The sequence below is a fragment of the Mastigoproctus giganteus genome, chromosome 7 (genome assembly GCF_048544385.1).
Source record: "Mastigoproctus giganteus isolate SK-2022 chromosome 7, ASM4854438v1, whole genome shotgun sequence".
In the NCBI taxonomy this organism is placed as follows: Eukaryota; Metazoa; Arthropoda; class Arachnida; order Uropygi; family Thelyphonidae; genus Mastigoproctus; species Mastigoproctus giganteus.
Window position 1 is genome coordinate 169,702,997 of NC_143581.1, and position 21,169 is coordinate 169,724,165.

Consider the following 21,169-nt stretch of genomic DNA (forward strand, 5'->3'; position numbering starts at 1 on the left):
TTCCGTCAAAAGGATGTCAGAAGGATTTTGACAAATCTTGATGCAAAGTAAGCTCCAGGTCCTGATGGTATTTTTCCATTTGCTCTCAAAACTTGTGCTCCTGAACTTACTCCTGTTTTTCCTTCTGCTTGGAAATTTGCTCATATCCAGCCATTTCCTAAAAAGGGTGACAAATCCATCCCATCCAATTATCGTCCTATTGCAATTACTTCTACACTTTCTAAAGTAATGGAGAAATCAATTAACCGGCAACTCTTAAACTACCTTGAAACCTATCTGATCAACAATTGCCAATATAGATTCCGTCAGTGTCGATCCACTGGTGATATTCTGGCTTATGTTCCTCATTTATGGACAAATTCAGTGGAAAAGTTTGGTGAAAAACAAGCAGTTGCTCTTGACATCTCAAAGGCTTTCGATCGTGTTTGGCATAATGGTCTTCTAAACAAGCTTCCATCTTATGGTTTGCCAACTGTTTTTTTTTTTGTAATTAGTTATCCAGTTTTCTCTCTGATCGCTCACTGAGGGTGATAGTAGATGGCTCTTTGTCTTCTAACTTCTCCACTAATGCTGGTGTCTCCCAAGGTTCAGTTCCATTGACTGGAAATCCTATCCATAATTTTGCCAATGAAAGCACATTGCATTCCACTTTCCATTTTGAGAAACCTTGCCCTGCTCAATCAGCTTCAACTTCTCGAATATCTGCTATCAATTGCTTAAATGCCGATCTCCAGGTAATTCTCCAGTGGGACTAAGACAACTTGGTTGATTTCAATCCTTCTAAAACTCGGTCTTGTCTTATATCTCGCAAAAAGGATTCTTCTGCTCCTATGCTTATCTTTGGTGACACTCCAATTTCTAGGAAAAATTATATATCTCTTTTGGAGATTACCCTAACTTCTAATCTCTCTTGGCAGAAGCACATTACAAATATTGTTTCCTCTGCATCTAAAAAACTTTGTTTTCCCTTTTGCTCTTGGCACTAATTTTCTTCCAAATAGCTGTTCACTCTGTACAAATCGCAAATCTACCCTACCATGGAGTATTGTTCCCACATTTGAGGCGGTGCCCCCAAAACCTCTCTCAGGCTTCTAGATTCCATTCAGAAGAGGGCAGTTAGGTTAATTAATGACTCCTCTCTAACAGAATCTCTCCACTTGCTGTCTCATAAACGTACTGTTTCTGCTGCATACCTTTTCTACAGATACTTCCATGGGCACTGTTCTTCTGAACTGGCTTCTATAATTCTCGCTGCTGCCTCCGTAGCCAGGTGGGAAGGAGCAGCAGTGCGTAGTACACGCTTCTTGATTAGACCGGGGTTCGAGCCCGTCCCCACCAAATACGGAGGATGCGGAAAGGTCAGGGATTGACCACCGCATATCCCGGAGCAATATGGCCTTAGTTGCTAATGCTCCTAAAAACCAAATAACAAACAATAACAAACATAATTCTCACTCTCGCTTTCAAAACAGTCCGAACACGTGCCGCCACCAGTCAACATCCATTTACTGTCCAACTGCAAACTCACAGAACCAACTTTTCTTCTTCCTCATTTATTCATTCAACTTCTGTTTTCTGTAACAACCTTCCTTCATATGTATTTCCTGAAAATTACAGTCTGCAGGAGTTCAAGTCTAATGTCAACAAATATCTTCTTTCGTCTTCTCAACCTCCAACCCAAGCACGGTACTAAGTACTATAGGTTCTAATACCTCTCATGTTTGGGGTTTTTATAAAAAAAAAAAAAAAAAAAAAGATCAAGGTATGGGCTCTAAAGATTTCCTGTAGCTCATGTTCAAGGACATTAACAGGCTGGCTTAGAGGTAGTCATAAATCAATGTCTTTTACTCTTCCGGTAACATGGCTAGTACCTCAAGACCATATAAACAATTGTTACTTTTTCATGACCAGTATTTCTGGTTTTTCTGCAAAATCCATGCATAAAGTAGAGTATCCCAATGCCAAAGCCACTAGAAACTTGTGGACTTGACTCTGATTCAGGATCAGAAAAGGAGTCTGCATTAGATGCAGAATCCAGAACGAGCACAGATCCAGACTTTTAAACTGTTGATCCTGCAAAGCCGCATCTAATCACTCAGACAGAATTTAATGATTTGGTCAGAGATTTGGATCTCTCCGAAACCAAGCTCAATTACTAGGATCACAGCTTCAGCAGTGGAATCTTCCTGAAAAAGGTGTCTTTTTATAGGAAGAGGCAATCTAATATAACGACCTATTACATCATGGATTGTGCTTTGGTTTATTGTAACAATGTCCAGAAATTAATAAAAAAGAGTTATATCTGAAGCGCATCCCTGAGCAGTGAAGGCTTTTTACTGATTCATCTAAGGTCAATTTGGAAGCAGTTTTACTCCATAATGAAAATAAGTATCCCTCTGCATTGGCCCATGCAGTTCACATGAAGGAAATGTACAAGAACCTACAAGTTCTTTTGCAAAACATATATGCTATCAAGAATATAAATGGAATATCTGTGACGACCTAAAAGTGGTAGCTATGCTGACTGGGTTGCAAGGTAGATACACTAAATACTGCTGCTTTTAATGCAAGTGGGACAGCCAAGTGAAGGATTGCCACTTCAGAGTTAAAAAAAAATGGCCACACCATTCAGAAACTATATCAGACCAGAAAAATGTTGCTCATCTTCCTAGTGTGGATAATTCAAAAATCTATTGACCCCATTGCACATGAAGCTAGGTTTAATTATAATATATGTGAAGGCAATGTTTGGGGTAAAAGAAGTGTTTGGGGCAAAAGTTTCCTTGAATCAGTAAGTTCAAGATAAAAGAGGGAATTTTTGTGGGCTCTCAAATAAAACTGCTATTCTAAGATGAGGAATTAACTAAAAAATTAAATGCTACAGAAATAAGAGCCTGGAAGGCATTTGAAAATGTCTAACAAAACTTTTTAGGCAATGAGAAATCACAAAATTAGAGTGAAATTGTGAATGAGCTAATTTTAGCATACATAGAGCTGGGATGCAACATGTCATTAATGCTTCATTTCCTACAATCCCATTTAGACTTTTTTTCCCCTGTAAACTTGGGAGCGGTCTCCGATGAACATGGCGAAAGGTTTCACCAAGGTATTCCTCAAATGGAAAAAAGATACCACGAAAAATGGAGCCCAAAATATATTAGCAGACTACTGTTGGAATTTTGTATGGGAAATACCAATGGATGATTATAAAAGGCAAAAGCAACAAATAAGTGTTTTGTTATCAAATAAACATTTCTGTAAATATAATAAGGTTAATAGACCCATGGTTCAATATTTAGACTGTATGTAACATTTTCTTAAAATATATGGTCTTTTTTTGCCAAAAACTTAGTTTTTGACTTTAATCCCTTCTTCCTTAAAATTGGCGTGTGTTACAGCAATCTGGTTGCCATATTTGAATTCAGCAACATCAAATCTACAAGAATCACCCTGAATTTTAACAGGGAGCAAAAAAAAAATGTTTTTTTTTTTTTTTTTGTTGTTGTCGACCAGGGTTATCCAGGAATTAATATTCTATTTTGTTTGCTGCTTACTGAATTACTGAATTATGTGATGGGCTATTACATTCCCAGCATGTTCAAGTGCTATTGTCAGTAACTCTTGCCTTGTATGCTTTTGGTTTTTTTATTTCTAAATGTTTATACCCCAGAATCCCTTAAAATAACTTAAGGGAGAACAGGCTGCTGTTTCTATTCTCTTTCTTCCACATGTTGGCTAATATTGCCCTATGCAATTCCCACTGTATAAGGCAGTTGTAAGACCTCATTTGGAATACAGTGTCCAAGTGTGGAGACCTCATCTGAAAAAAAGGTATTGAACTTCTTGAAAGGGTCCAAATATGAGCAACTCACATTGTAAGATGGGCAAAATGGCAACTGTATGATGAAAGATGTGTGCTACACAGTTTTGCAACCAGGCACCCCAGAGTATCCAAACATACTCTGGTTGCCATATTTGAAATCCCAACATACTCTAGTTGCCATATTTGAGGTGCCCTCCCCCAGAGGGAACCTAATTGATGTTTATAAGGCTCTGACAGGGGTTAGTAAAATGAAGAGTGCAATTTTCATTGTTATAAAGAATTTCAAAACTAGAAGCCATAAATTCAAATTACAGGGGAAGAGGTTTTGACTAGATTGTAGGAAGTTTTATTTTAGCCAGCATGTTACTGATTACTGGAACAAGTTGCCTCTGCCGGTAGTTGAGTCCGACAGTTTGGAAAAATTCAATAGTCAATTATTGAATTATTGACATAGATATTTTAACCAATAATTGTTATTATTGGTTAAAATATCTACGTCACACACGAAAATGATTGGGCAGTTCTATTTCAAAGTTTTAGGTATTTTTCAATAGTTGGTTAGTGTTACTTGACCAATTTCTTGTTCTTTCTTGCAATCAATTTTTGATTTTTGCTCTCAGCAATTGATGGTCACTTCAACATTAAAATGGTTCAGGACTGAGCAGTCAATATGAAGTCAACTTCACTAGTATTTCCTTCCACGTCCATTTTTCTTGCATCTTTTCCTTGAAGAATGGTTCATAATGAACAAATTTTGTTCCTCTGCAAATTAAATTAGTAGATTGCCTCTATCATCTCTTTTTCCAACAGGTCTTTCCCCATTTTGGATCTTGCCATTTCTCTCATTGAAATCTTCCATTATAATTATATAGTAGTAGTTATCCTGCTTGTATACATCATAAAATTCTTCAACTTCATCATCACTATGGCTACTTGTAGGAGCATAAGATTGAATGATTTAAAGAGAATAGCAACTATTTAGCTTAATAGCACAGCAAACAATTTTCAGTAATACTGTGTACTTTTATGGTTGAATGTGATAGTATTTTGTTGATCAGGACCCAATTCCACCACACCATTCATTATTTGCTCCTTTGTAGTATAGCCAATGTCCATCTTCTAGTTTGGCCAGGTCTTCACCTGTTTTTTTTTTTTTTTGAATCTCACATAAACTGATGTCCCAATTGATGTTTTTCAGCTCTTGTAATAGTTCTTCTAGCTGTGAGTCTGCACTCATAGACCAAATGTTAAGCATTCCAATGTATAACATTTGGTCTATGAGTACAGAGACCATTTTAAGCGTTCCAATGTATAAACTCCAGAGGCAGTGTGATCGAGCCCTGTGATTCTCAGCGTCCTTTGCCATTGAGCTGGTCTTCCTGCTGCCATAGATAATAGATCGCAGGCATCAGGGTGAATGAAGATTGTTTATTTTGTTGTGAAGCCATGCTGAGGACATGGATCATAATCTGCCAAACTGGTTTCACAGTTGTTGTTATAGGTAAAAAACTCATTTGACTCTATGTAGGTCATCTATTTGTTTAATCACACTTTTACACAGTTACCTGAGGCATAATCTATTTTGTAATTTTCTTGATAATTTTACTTTCATTGGTTATATAGTAATGTTTATTATTACATGGTAATACTTGTTAGTTTTCTTCAGACATGGTCATTCAGTGATCACTTATTACTTAGTCAAACTGCATGATGGAAAAAAAGATGACAATAAAATGCTTTCTCACTAGAGAAGGAAAAAATGAAATCTTAGGTAAATTGAGGCAAAGAGATATCTGATAGATGGCTAGAAGATAGCTTGCCATCAACATCCTGTACTCATTATGGTTATGTTGCAAATGTTTCATTAGGAAATTTGATGAATTTTTTGAAAATATATTTTTTAAAAATCCATTGGAAATGAGTGTACCATAGCTCATGAAGCAGGAAAGAAAGGCGCCTCCGTGGGCAGGAGCAGCAGTGCATAGCACACGCTTCTTGATTAGACCGGGGTTCAAGCCCGTGACCACTGAATACAGAGGATGCGGAAAGGTCAGGGAATGACCACCGCATATCCCCGGAGCAATATGGCTTTAGTTGCCAATGCTCATAAAAACCAAATAACAACAACAGCAGGAAAGAAATTAGTTTTAATACACATTGCTTTGCATTTTTAAAAAGGACAATCTTTGGTAATACAAAAGTATTTTGAAATTATTAAAAACCATCTGATACATTAAATTTACTTCACTGAATAGCAAAAATTACGACATGGTTATGAGTTATAATAAACTTTCCATCAGGATTTGAGAAAATCCAATAGGTAGTTTACAATTCTGAGGAAATCTGATGGGAACTTTGGATGAAACTTTGCTTGTATCTCAGTTTTGTCTATTTAGTGAGGCAATTTTAATATGGTAGGGTGATATCAATAATATGGATTAACTTGTTGTTATTGGTAATATTTGGTATTTATTTGTGATTTGTATTCTTGGATTAAGTGACCCCATGATGGGATAAGTCTGTCTTTTCTAAATTATTATGTTTTAAGAGTTATCAATTAATAATAAACACTGTCGTTGATGATAAAGTTTCAAGGGTTAAATTTCACAGCTATAGCAATTACAATTACCTGAAAATCATGAACATTCCTGCATTCAACCTAGGGTTGAATTTGAAAGTGTCTGCAATTCTGCCCAGACACGATAGGAGGGAGTATATGATGAGAGCCCTGTCGATCAATTCGGCCCTGGAAAGATTGTGCAGGGCTCAAGGGGTAGAATTTTTTTCAGCCTGGTCTGTACTTGTTAACAGGAGAGACTGCTTCTACAGGAATGGGATACACTTAAATAGAAAGGGTGCAAGAATGTTTGCTGATGTTATTGAGGCAGTGTTAGGTGGGTCGGAAAACTGCTAGATTGGGGGGATACAAGGACTAATAGATTAACAGTAGCCACTCGCAGAGGAGAAAGTGATTCTTGCACTGCTTCTATTGGAATGAGCAGCAGCCTGGAAAATAAGATGCAGGATATTTCAGAGACTGCTGGGAATCATTGGGGTACAAGTAAACACATGGGTTGTTTAGGGTGGCTAAGAGGAAGAGCAGGTGCATGTATACTTGCGTGTACACCAATGCGAGGAGTCTAGTAAATTAATTTGAGGTATTGCTCAAAACATCAAAGGCAGATATTGTTGGGATTTCAGAGACGTGGTGTCACACAGATATAAGGAATGCAGAACTGGAATTTGGGGAGTACAATGTCTACAGAAAGGATAGACAGGATAGGAAGGGAGGAGGGGTTACTCTATTAGTTAAGAAACACATAAAATCCAAGGAAGTGAAGCCAGTCGACATCGCTGGACAGTGCAGTGTCTAGTCAGTTTGGTGTGACATAAGCATTGGAAGATCAAAATTGAGAGTAAGAGTGTGCTATAGGCCTAATGACTCTGATGAGTATAATAAGAAACTGTACAGAGAAATAAAGTGGGCCAGTAAATCAGAGAGTCTTATTATGGGGGATTTTAATTTCCCAGATATTGACTGTAATTTGGGGGCTGGTCACACACACTAGCAAGGCTTTTGTGGATTTATTGGATGATTGTTTTCTACATCAGCATGTTCGGGAGGCAACTAGAGGGAGTAATACTCTTGATTTGATTATCAGTAGTGATTCTTCATGCATTAAGAATCTGCAGATAAATGAACCACTAGGTGGCAGTGATCACAGTGTGCTGAAGTGGGATTTACTCAAAGAGGTAACTACCATTAGGGGTAAAGGGAAGGGGTATTGCTTTCGTAAAGGCGACTACGATGGACTGAGACAGTATTTAAATTCTATACAGTGGGATCAACTGATGATGTTACCAACAGCAAATTCAAAATGGGAAGCATTCAAAGAACTTATCTTGGAAGCTACTAGGCTTTACATACCAACTAAGAAATATTGTTCAAGGTTTAGGCCAAAATGGATGTCAGATGAACTAATGAGGCATATGGCAGAGAAGAAAAATGCATGGGATACATACAAATTAACACGTGACACAGAAGCCTATGATAGATACAAGTTGATCTGTAACCAAGTTACAAAGGAGGTTAGGCAGACGAAGGCAGATTACGAGAAATCCTTGGCAAGGGATGCGAAGAAAAACAGCAAAGAGTTCTTTACTTATGTAAAGTCTAGAAGGAAGGGGATGAATCAGATTGGTCCACTTGATATCGATGTGTCAACTGTTGATGACCCTGCTCAGGTAGCTGACAAACTAAATGAATATTTTGCATCGACATTCACACATGAGGAGTTATTCAGCGAGGGGAATGCCAGAGGTGTATTCAACTCTGGCAGTAAGCTAGAGAATCTTGTAATAACTGAGAGTAAAGTGGAGGAGAAATTGTTGAAGATAAACACAAGAAAGGCACCTGGTGTGGATGGAATCTATCCAGTTATATTAAAGGAGGCAGCAAAGGAAGTAAGCAAACCCTTAGCCATAATTATGAGAGCTTCTTTGGACTCATGGGAGGTACCCATAGACTGGAGATGTGCAAATGTATCCCAATTCACAAAGGTGGATCAAAGGCTGACACAAGTAATTATAGACCTGTGAGTTTAACTTCTGTTCCCGGAAAATTAATGGAGGCACTGGTTAAAGAAGCACTGCAGGATCATCTAGACAAGACTTCAGTTATAGCTCAGACACAGCATGGTTTTGTTAAGGGGAAGTCTTGCCTGACCAATTTGATTGGATACTATGATGCAGTCACAAAAGAACTGGATGCAGGAAATAACTTTGATATTATATACTTGGATCTTAGAAAGGCTTTTGATACTGTTGCACATGGAAGACTGCTGCACAAATGGGAGCAGTGTGGCATTGGAGGCAAATTGCTGCTATGGATAAAGGGGTGGTTGAGGGGGAGAACACAGAGAGTGGTAATCAATGGACACTACTCATCGTGGACTAATTTTATTAGTGGAGTCCCTCAGGGTTCAGTATTGGATCCTTTATTGTTTTCTGTATTTATAAATGATATTGATGATGGTATATCAAGCTTAATGTCCAAGTTTGCAGACGATACGAAGGTTGGCAGTGTTGTCAAGGACTCTACTGACACTGTGCTGCTGCAACAGGATCTGGAAAGGTTGAGCAGATGGGCTGAGAGGTGGCAAATGAAGTTTAACATTGACAAATGTAAAGTACTACATATGGGAAACAGCAACCCCAGAGCAACGTATCAACTCTGTTGTACTACACTGACAGTGGTAGAGAACGAAAGGGACCTGGGGGTGGTTGTGGAGGCAGATATGAAGTTCTCTGAGCAGTGCAGACGGGCTGCAAGAGTAGCTCATGGTGTATTGTCAATGATATATAGGAATTTTTCTAGCAGGGATAAGGAGGTGATTATTCCCTTGTATAAGGCAATGGTTAGGCCACACCTAGAGTACTCTATACAGGCCTGGAGGCCTCATTTCAAGAAGGATGTAGAGCTGCTGGAACGAGTACAGAGAAGGGCAACAAGATTAGTGAATGGAACAAAGGAGTGCTCTTATGAAGAAAGGCTTAAGTTTTGCAAATTACAGTGTCTGGAGACTAGGCACCAGCGAGGTGATCTGATAGAGGTGTACAAAGCCTTGAATGGTTTGAGCATGCTCAATGCTGATGGGATTCTTCCTCTTGCTCAGAATAATCACCTGAGAGGGCATAAATTCAAATTGAGGAAAGACAGATGTAGGATAGATGTGCGGAAATTTGCCTTTAGCCAGCGGGTGGTTGGTAAGTGGAACAGACTTCCATCCCTTGTCGTGGAAGTTGATAGCCTAAATAGGTTTAAGGCTAGGCTGGACAGGTATTTCGAACGAACAGAGGGGTGAAGTGGAAGTGGTTATTTTTTATTTATTTATTTTACTTTAATTTTTTTGGCTGATGTTGCATAAGCTTGCTTTCTTGCATCAAATGCCTCTTCTAATGCTAATGCGGTTTTCATCTTTGAGGATGGTTTGATACCTCCAATGTTGAAAGTTGGCAAATAAGTCTTGGGCTTATGCCCACACTACAGACAAATACCATTATTTGTGCTTTGTTCTGTATTGCTGTTATCTTTTTAACAGATGGCATCACCAAAGGGCTAATCTGTGATTTGTTTATAAAAAGCTCCATTATGATGATTATTTCATTACATCTGGTCTCTCATCAGACAGTGGATGGCTTCAACAAACTAAAGAGTATTGAAGTAAAACTTCTAATCAAAACACATAACAAAGGTTTTTGTGTATCTTTAACTCCTATTACCAGGGTGAATTTGCCATACATTGATAGAGGTTACAGGATTATATTTTTACTCTAGTATCGAAATAATTCAAAAATCATATGCAACTCTATGTTTAGTTTATCAGTTTAGACTTTTGGTGATGCTGTTTGCTTAAAAGATGCTAGCAACATAAATTGATCCATGGTTAATGTGATAGTCATCCCTGATATAAATATAAGTTATGAATACATGAAAGATTGCTTTACAAAATGGAGCAATGTGGCATTAAAGGCAAGTTATTGCAATGGATAAAGGGATGGTTCAGTGGGAGAAGGCAAGAGAGTGGTTATCAATGGGCACGTCTCTCCATTTATTCAAGTTATCAGTGGGGTACCCCAGGGTTCAGTCTGCACCCATCGTTATTTTCAATATTTATTAATAATATTGTTGAAAGTATAATAGGCTTAATGTCTAGGTTTGCAGATGATGAAAAGGTTGTCCTGATTAATGACAGTAATCAAGTTAAGCTACTGCAACAAGATCTGTTAGGCTTATGGGCTACTGTAACAAGATCAATTAGACTGATGTGCTGAGAAATTGCAGTTGAAGTTTAACATTGACAAATGTTAAACTTCAAGGTACTGCATATGGGTAGCAGTAATCCCAGAGTAAAGTACCAACTATGTGGTACTACATTCAGCATAGTGGAAAATGTAAAAGACCTGGGGAAAATTGTGCAGTCAGATATTGAAGTTCTATGAGCAGTGTAAACAAGATACCAGGACAGCTCATGGGATTTTGTCAATGATATACAGGAACTTTGCTAGCACGAATAAGGAGATGATTATCCCTTTATACAAGGCCATGGTTAGGACGCATCTTAAATATTATATACAGGTCTGGAGGCCTCATTTTAGGAAAGATGTAGATCTGCTGGTATGGATGCAGAGAAGGGCAATGAGATTTTTGAAGAAAACAAAATGATGCTCCTACCAAAAATGGCTTTAGTTCTGCAAATTGTGAATTTTGGTGACTAATCACCTGCAGTACGATCTCACTGAAGTGTTTTAAGTCCTTGATTGGACTGAATAAACTCAGTGTTGTTGCTGAAACTACACACATGAAAGGGCATAAATTCAAGTTGAGAAAGGATGGTTGCAGGATAGATGTGCAGAAGTTTGCCTTCAGCCAGCAGGAGGCTGATTGTTGGAACAGGCTTCCATCTGTTGTTGTGGAAGCAGATGGTTTAAATAAATTCAAGGAAGAACTAGATAAATTCTTGGAGGGAATTTTTTTTTTTTTTTTTTTTGCTGATGCTATATTAGCTTGCTTTCTTGCATTATTTGCGTCTACTAATACTAATAACCTCCAGCCTTTATGGAGCTATTCAGCATTTTGATTAAAGAGACAAGAAGTAATTTTAAATGATGCACTTTATAAATTTTTTTTTCTTTATTCTAATAGTATATTGGATATTATAAACAAATAAAGTCTTTAGTAACAATAACATTTTTATTGAAAAAAATAATTATTTTATGACTTCCATTACATGACTAAGCAGATTGAGAAAAATTGAAGACAAAACTAAAACTCTATGGAAAATAAATACAGCAGTGGGTATGCAGCACATTTTTAATGCCATCTTGGAACCATAACAAAATTTTTACAGCTGTCTTTCCAGTTAAAAATGAAATAATATAATGGTAGTTGCTAAAATATTATAATACTTGCTACATAATTGAAATTTTTTTTTTTTTAAATGTTACTAAGTTAATGGTTGTAAGCAGTAATTTCAAATATTCAATATGTGAAATACTGTTGCAATTTTGTTGAACTTCCTGTGTTAAGGAATGAGATGAATCAGTCATTTTAATATTTATTTATAACACCTTGGATAAACTGAAAAGAACTTCTATGCAACTTTATTGGTATATAATGAAACCTAAAGTTCTTGGGAGAACTTTTGGTATCATTAGACATCAATAAAGGTTGGGTATCTTAAAATTTATCTTATTACTTGTCATGAGCAAAATTTACAATTATGATATGAATTAAAAGTTATACTAATAATGGGCAGTCTTTATTATTTGTGACCTTCCTTCCTTAGGTTTAAAGATGGTTATCCTGTGAATGCAACTGACAACCGGATAACTGTAGTTCATAATAATAATTCACTAGTAATTGAGAAGGCCACAGAAAATGACACTGGATTTTATGAATGTGCTGTAAATAGAGATCAGCTAGATGTTGTCATGAATGCTTCAATTAAAGTTCAAAGTAAGTGGTTGTTAAGTACAGTTGAGTGAACATTCCTTTCATTTTATATAACAAATTCATTACATAGAAATTCTTTACAGATTCTTTGATAACTTTGAATATGCCCATCAGAACTGTGTGTAATAACAATGAAGTTGAATATTTTTAGAATAAAACTAGTATTGGAAAGCTAAATAAAAAATGGGCTGTTTTCTTGTGTAGATAATTTATGCTAGATAAATCTGAATACCCAGTATTTCATGTATTATCTATAACCTGTCTATAAGCTACTGTGTTCACTATTGGGTGGAAGTTGAAGAGCTTCCACACAAAAAAAAAACTTCTCTAACTTTAGAAATAATAATAATAATAATAAAAAAAAAATGATAGTCTTAAAGAGTAAAATTCTGATAAGTTAATTCTGGATTATAATTGAAATTCCGACCTTGAAACGAAGCCAATTAAATTAATAATTTTGTGGTAAAGTCTCAGTCTTATTATCACTAGGCGTATTATCTCAATAAAAAAATACAAAACAGTTACTAGAGCTTTAAAATGATATTTGTCATGTTTTGCAAACAGTAAGGTGCTAATTATGCTGTTTAAATCTAATTGTAACAAAGTATCAGAAAAGTAAGGTACAAATGGACCACAGTTGGAGCTAGATGTTTCTACACCCATGGGCAAATTTCTAAACTATGCCTCTACCCCCTTACAAATGACATAAAAAAAATTAATACTTCAAAAATTGAAGGGATATATTTTTTATATTTATTTATTATAACATATAGAAAATTCTGTGGCCCACAAGTGATTGAGCTCATGGCTGGAAACGATTGTGCAAAATAGAAAGCATCATGTGTATGATGAACACAAATATGGAAGCAGTGATACAAATGTGGATAATTGTTTCTTGCTCATGAACTTTTTCCCTAAAGGAGAAACAATCACTGCCACCAATTACTGTCTCATATTTGGATGTATTTGAGGGATGCTGCTCATCAGAAGGGACCGTGCCACACACACAGGGCCATTCCTTGGCTGCCTGCATGCAGCAAGTATGTGGCACCCCTTTACATCATATTTCTAAAAGTAAAAAACTTTGTTTTTATTAGTAATATGAACACAAATTTAAATTGAATTTTTACTGACACTGAAACACAAAACTACATATTAATCCTATCCTATACATAATTCTTGAAGTGCTCTTCCACCCATCTGTCCCCATTCTATTTTTAAAATTGTTTGACTTAGAGAAATATGGTAAACTTTGTTTCTACTCACTTGGAGGTCCCAGGAAAACTATTCTCAGTTCGACTCCAGAAGAAAATTGTTTCCAAAATAATAAACGTAAAATTCGATTTTTCAACTTGCGGCATAATTTTCTTTTGCAGAATTAAATTTCTATTTATTTAATAACTATGATGGGACATGCGTCATTTTAAAGAAAATTCTTAAATTTTTATTTTCGGCTCCAGTTCCTTCACATTATGCAAAAGAAGTTGAAAATTAGTTTAAAAAAATAAGATTTTGGGTTAGCATTGCCTTGTCGACCAGTACCATATTGAAGTGTGCATGAGATTTTAGTTACTGCCTACAAAAAAAAAAGACTAAAAACTGGCTAGAAGATTAGTAATAGAATATTTTTTTTGGAATTTTGAGATGTTCATTCAGATTCTAACAACTTTTATGATTAGAAATCTATTTGATAATATCATTCGTATTGACTCTATTACAAAAAATGCAATTATAATCAAACTTCAGGAAACATTTTCATTCATTTTGGATATAGAGTTGTAATTTTTACAGATTTCATTCCATATTTATGACTGAGAATCATGAGATAACTTATTAAGAAATCATTAGATGAAGGTGTTATTGCATAATACATTTTTCATGCTGCTTAATGGGTATTTTCATAATTCCTCCAAAAATTAATTTTGTTTAAAACGATATTTGACAAAATTTTAATAATTTCCTTGAGATGAACTTCATATATGCTCTTGATTTTCTAGGCTTTATTTAACAGGTAAATTTATGGAATTAAACACCAGTAGAACGATTATGGAGCTTCAAGGTTCTATTCTCACTGCATACATTTTTCGATACAATGACAAGATTTCAATACGTTTTCCTACTAATTATATTTTATTATAACTAATTTTCTAAATGTAAGGCATAATATAACACTCAGAGAATAAAAATTCATGTAATGAATGTAGTTTACTATTTGTGGTTCCTAGGGGTATGTGGGCCTGCATTTCAATTTAAAAAATGTGCCATTTAAAGAATTTTTTTATTTCAATTTCAATAATTTTATAGGAGTGCACATATACAGTATTATTAAGAATTTAAATGTAAAACTAAAAGACAGTAAACTACAAAAAAAAATAATAAAACAACATTAAAAAATACTTATGCATTCAGCTGACAACTTTTAATTTTACACAAATTTTCCTGCTTTAATTACAGCCACTTCTGGCTTACATAATACTCGACTTACGGAAATTTGACTTTACATAAGTTTTTGCCAGCTGGTGCAAACTTAAAAAAATCGTGGAAATGTATTTTGCATCCCGTAGGAATAAATGGAGGTATCGTGAAAATATCGTAATGTGAACCCAGTAACACATCGTTTTTTTGGTAATTCATTCCAAGACCTCAGAAGTTGAAATTTTTGCTATATGACTAAGCTATTTATCTGTCTAAAAGGTCATTTTTATAATGGAAATTGCAGTACACTTTCATCTTTATCATATGTTCCATTATAAGAATCAGTTTCGAACACTTGTGATATTTTTCTAAAACACATTTCTGGAGGTCAGTACCATAAAACAGTAAAAACAATTTGTACTTTCTGGTTTATTGGGCTTTTCTGTTAGTGCAATCTATTATAAATGAGTAGTAAACTTGGTCTTATTGCATTTGTGATAATCCCGATAACTGGAATTATGTGGGTTTTTACGTTACGGTATTATGGTGAAATGAGTTCCCGTTCACTGAAATCTTCAATCATATAAAAAACAAATAAGTTTTTAGAATCTTCTCTTCATTCCTATTTACTTATTACAGTGGTGAAGGGAAAGGGACCAACAGAAAGTGTAAGTGTTGGCAGTGCTAGGAAATGAAACAAAATTGATTTAAAAATGAAGATGATTAATTAAGAATTACAAAGCAGGACAAAGTTTGTCATGTATTGCACAGAATTAGGTCTTGCTGCTTCAACAGTGAATGCTATTTTAAGGAACAGTGTGCGTATAAAAGAACGTGTTAAGGAATCAACACATTTAAGATCAACATTGGTCACAAAACCACGTTCAGGTGCTATATCAAAGATGGAAAGGCTATTAATAATATGGATGGAAAATTAGATTCAGAAGCAACTGCCACTAAGTCCAATGGCCATTCAAGCAAAAGCAAGAAGTATTTATGAAGATATTAAGTACGGCAAACCCCAAGCCAAATTCGTGGCAAGCAATAGGTGAATAGGTTGAACCATTGCTCTGGTTTCCAAAACAAAGTATGCAGTGAAGTTGCCAGTGCCGATTTTGCTGCTGCAGAGAAATTTTGTAATGTGTTGGAAAAAATGCCTTCTAAATCTCCACAGCCCTCAACTTCTGCAGTGGCATGCTTATCAGCTGGAGAGTTAATTCTGGCAACGATGCTTAAAAGGTAAAACTTGCTGACATTATGCCTGTCTCCTCTCTCTTTTTGTAATTTTATAATTTTGAAATTTCTGTAATTTTGTACACTTTTGTAATTTTTCCTGCGAATGAGATAAAAAAAAAAATTTAATAAATAATTCTATTTACATTTTCATTGAACGTTTCTCTTTTTTGCTTCAATCAAATTTGCAAGTGCTGATTTTTTGCTTCAATCAAATTTGCGAGTGCATTTTTCCCAAAAATGCTTATGCAAGTGCATAGTATTTAGGGAAATTCTGACTTACATAGCGTTCCATGGAACGCAACCCTTATGTAAATCGGGGAGTGGCTGTATAGCAAATCCTTTGATTAAATCATCGATATCAACTGCTCTGTGAAATATCATTTTCTACAGCAATTATTCTAAAGTCACTTAGTCTTTCTTGAAGCATTGTAGATATAATTTTTAATGATCTTTAGTTTAGAAAAAGATCTTTCACCAGTTGAAACAGAAACTGGAAGAGTCAAAAAAATTCTCAGTGCTATTGCAACATTTGGAACTGCATTTATTATATTATTGTTACATTTCATTTTAAGAAACTCTTTTAGATCGTCACTATAAATATTTAATGCTTTTAATGATTTCAGCGTTTCAAAAAAGTTTTGTCATTTATATCACTTTCACATGTAGAAGGATCTGTTAATGTTATATGTAAATTACTGCAATGCATTTTAAGGTCTTAATCATTTAAATCAGAAAAATTTAGTAATAAGTTGAAACAGGCATCTATAGCTGCTTATATGTCAAATCTAGTTCGTATTGAATTTATTGCTGTATCTAAAAGTGTAAAATAAAAGCCCACTTTATATTTTAATTTTCAGTCTGTGATTGGGTCGTCTGCCGACTCACAGTGAAATTGATTTTTTGCTCATCTTGTTCTCAAAGCTGCCACTGCAGGAAATGTGGTTTCCAAATCCAAGTCATTCGATAACGAGAAAGCCTCAGAAATACACTTTTCAAAATTTTCGTCAGACCTTTTCATTTCAAAATATTTTATCAAATTGTTCAAGGCTTCTGTACATTCTGCAATATTTATTTTAGGATTTTGCAACATCTTAATAACAACATTGACTTTATATCATACCATATGACAATCGATATCACGAATTTAAAAGAATGAATCTTTGTGGTAAGGGTTTGAGCAAGATTTTTAGTATTTATGTCTCTGCTTTAGTCAGATATTAATTGTAACAATGTGTCATAAATTTCACCAAGTTGAAATCTTAATGACGTAACTGCTTTTATTCTACTTTCACAACACATATCACTCACGGATTTTAATGTGAATTTTGGAATATTTTCTGGTAATTTTTCCATCTGTATGAGGAGGAAGAAAAGAAAGCATCTCTTGCACAATATCAAAAATTTGAACAATTTCGAAAGTGACTTTTGCTTCATCATTGATTACTAAATTTAAAGTATGAGAATTACATGGTACAAATATTGCACAACTACAGTTACGTTCCTGAGAAATGCCGCGAGTACCGAAAACGCGAATACTCAGTTATGGCCCCCATAGTAATACAGGGATTCCGTTCCAAAGTATGAAATATATAAGAAAAACTAGTCTAATATTTTGTCTATGTATGTATATGTATTATATGTACCTTGATAATATGACTATGTACATAGACAGTACATAGTGAAATGCAAGCATAAGGCATCGAAATGAAAATAAGAAACAATTTAATATTAAATGTAATATTTATTAGAAATTTCAAACAAATCTTTCAATCCAGCACCTTTGCTATAGCTAAAAAACTTATCCCGCCAGTGCTATCACCAGTTTCGCTAAAGTGTTGATAAAGGTGTTTTGCCTTTTCACGAATGATGAGTGAACTTAAGGGAATTTTATTTTGAGTTCGGTCTTCTATCCACAGATTTAAAGCCTTTTCCATTTTTTCAAATTTAACATCACGAGTTACAGAGCAAATTTTTTAAGCAATTAGCGCATTTTCACGGACTCTATGGCGGATTTTTTCTTCCGATTTCTTGATTGATCGTACCGTTGACTCATTGATTTTATAATGTTTTGCCACTGACGAGACACTTTCACCATTAGAAATTTTGTCTAATAACTGAATTTTACTCGTTAATGTCATCACCTTCTTTGATCTTTTCACAATTCCCTTGTTATTCGTAGCCATATTTTTGTAGGGGTTAGAAAAGAATTTGTCCACAATAAAGTCGCTTTCTACCATTAATACACTCCAAAAAGTCTGTTTACATTAACACACTGCAAAACGGTAGATTTTTCACTTTTGTAAGCATATCAATTTATAAATTGATAAATTTATTCAATTTATAAGCATATAAATTAAAAGCAAACGATGAAACCTTCCATGACAAGCGCATAACACATACTGAACAAGGATTAGCGAGAAACCTCCACGCTCGCGATTTTGTCACCCCTCAAACTGAGCGCTGTTTTGACTGGGAAAGATGATTTTAGCCACGCCCTTGTTTTTTTTGGCGGAAAATGTTCACGGCGCTTTAAAATTCACATTTTTTTAGGTTTCATTTTATATTAAATCAGCGACCGCGAATACGTGAAACCACGAATACAGATACCGCGAATAGCAGGGGTTTACTGTATTTGCATCTTTGATAAATTTTTGAAGGCTAATATATTTTCCAATCATATTGGAACTGTTGTCGTAGCCTTCATCCCCCTCACATTCTTTAGTTTTAAGTTATATTTTGGGAATAAATAATTTAATACTAATGTACCCTTGCCTGTTGTGTCATTAATTTGATGAAATCCCAAAAAATTTCGAAACATTATTCACTTGTTCCCTTATTTCTATGTCATTGGTGGAATATACAACAAAAAATATGATAAATGTTAATTGTTCAACATGGCTACTGTCAAGGTACACCTTTTTCTGCATGTGCAATAGTTGTAGTACTTTTGCAATACTTTAACATCCTTTAATACTTTAACATCCTTATTTTTTTTTGTTCTTGTTTTTCTGTCCTTTTTTTATAATCTGCTCCACTTAATTTTTTCATCAAATACACCTTACCTGGGTAATTAATCTAATAATTTTTTAATGATTTTAAAAATTAATATTTAGTGTATTTTGCTGTAAGATATTTTGAGTAATAATTCCACAGTAATTATTTGTGCTAATCATAAAATTTTACTACTATTAAATTAATTAAAAATTAATAAAAAGGGTAACGATAGAAACTCTTTTATAAATGATAATATTCTGTCTTTTCATACGCCGTGTCTCTTACTTTAGTCCCAATTGAATCCTCCTCTTGCACAAACACACAAGTACATTGTCTATGACTTGGCGCCAAAAATCATTTAATACAAATTCCACACAAAGTGTACACGTAACAGTCAACACAATCATACACAACATGATAAACAAAGTAGTTAGAGCTCCTATTGATATAAAATGTATTCAAAGAGACTAGTGCCGGTTTTCAGTTTTTACGGTATTTGTCGCCCTTTCAATTTGCCGCCTGCATATTGATCACGCATTCCCTGCTCTTTTGGGCTGCTCTGCGCACACGCACACAAGTGCAGACCCAGCAGTGATTCAAGTATGGATGGATGACATATTTGCTTTGCAGCCCAGATCTTTTCCCCATGGACAAGTTCTTTGAACCACTGAAATGATATTCTGTTAAGGAAGAAATTTGTGACTGATAAAGTTGCCATACAGGTGGTGATGCCATGCTGCAGTCATAACTATGGTTTTGTTGCAGTAGATATCCATGCACTTCATGTACCATTTAAATAATTGCCTAAAACAGCTGTTATGATTATGTTGAAAAGTAATGTCTCTACTCTAAATGTGCTACTGTTCTCTCTGTCAACAAATGAATCATAGTATCCTGTGTAACTTTGTGAAATCCCTGCTAGTAATATTCACACCGAGATGCTCTTCTACTTATAGAATAAGTAGAAAGAGTACAAATGAATTTCATGATATTTATGTTTTCATAATGAGATAGTTTACCTTTACCACTGATAAAAAAAAAAAAAAAAAAAAAATGCCTTAAGAAGTTTGGTATTTATGATAGAGAATCTTTTTTATTCATTTGGCCTATCTCTATCTCACAGTCATAATACAGTTGGTGACAAAGAGTTTATCTGTCTCTTTGCAAAAACTCAGTTTTCCTTTTTACAAAAAATAAAACTATGTTAAAATTGGATTTTTTTTTTATTTTGTGAATTACTGCTTATTTTCATTAATGAATTGACTGTCAGGTGTACTGTGGTAGTCTACGTTGCAAAATAGAAAGTGCAATAAAAAATATCATTGTTTTCTGTTATGTGCATTAAAATATAAGAACAAGGTTCAATTTGTTTCATGTTGTAAATAATTAAAATGAATGAAGAGGCTTACCTCAATATTTTCTTATGAAACCCTTGTATTCTAATTCTCACTATATTACTAAAGGTAAAATTTTATAAATTACTTAAATGAATATTTTCAGCACTCGAAAGAAAGCGGACGATCCAAAATATCTGGTATCAACAATTGAAGACTCCAACCTCAAAATTCGGAACTATAATAAATCATCCTGAACCTGAACAAGTGCAAAAAAAAAAGACATTGGCATCATAAAATAAAATATAAAAAACAAATAAATTATATTTTATTTGTTTTTTATTTATTTTATTAATTGCATATATTACTCCTCTAGTGTGAAGCTAATTAACAATGTCTTTCAGTAAAATACCAAAGAAATGTGATGTAAAAATTTCAGAAGATACATCATATATGCAAGATTTTCCATGCATTGTAAAATAGGAGCACATTTTCCTTGTATACCATGTGTAGATGTGATATTTCAGTTTGAAGCACTGGGAAAAGCAGTGTAAACAGACATTTTTAAGGAAATAAGCATAATGACAGTGTGCAGTGCATAAAAGAAATGCAAAAATAGATGTTTCATTTCATGGTGATGATAATGTCGTAAAGGCCAAAAGTTTATTTCCACGTTTTGTTATAGAATATAATTTTTCTGTGAGTTGTGTGGATCATGTAGGCATGTTGTTAAGAGGTATGTTTCCCAATAGTGAAATAACAAAGAAATATGATTATTGAAGAACAAAAACAGTTCCTCTCTGTGCAATTTCACTACAGGCATTGTTAGTGAAATTGTGTGGATAAGGAAAC

The 21,169-nt window shown here is 34.6% G+C and overlaps 1 protein-coding gene across 1 annotated transcript in view; it reads left to right on the forward strand.

Moving 5' to 3' along the window:
• Positions 1-21,169, forward strand: part of LOC150083325 (basigin-like) — a 218,123-nt gene that overhangs the window by 128,966 nt on the left and 67,988 nt on the right. Inside the window, exon 8 of the mRNA XM_090377977.1 lies at positions 12,172-12,341. Within this exon, the coding sequence (XP_090234103.1) occupies positions 12,172-12,341 (170 nt within the window). The remainder of the gene's footprint in view (positions 1-12,171; positions 12,342-21,169) is intronic.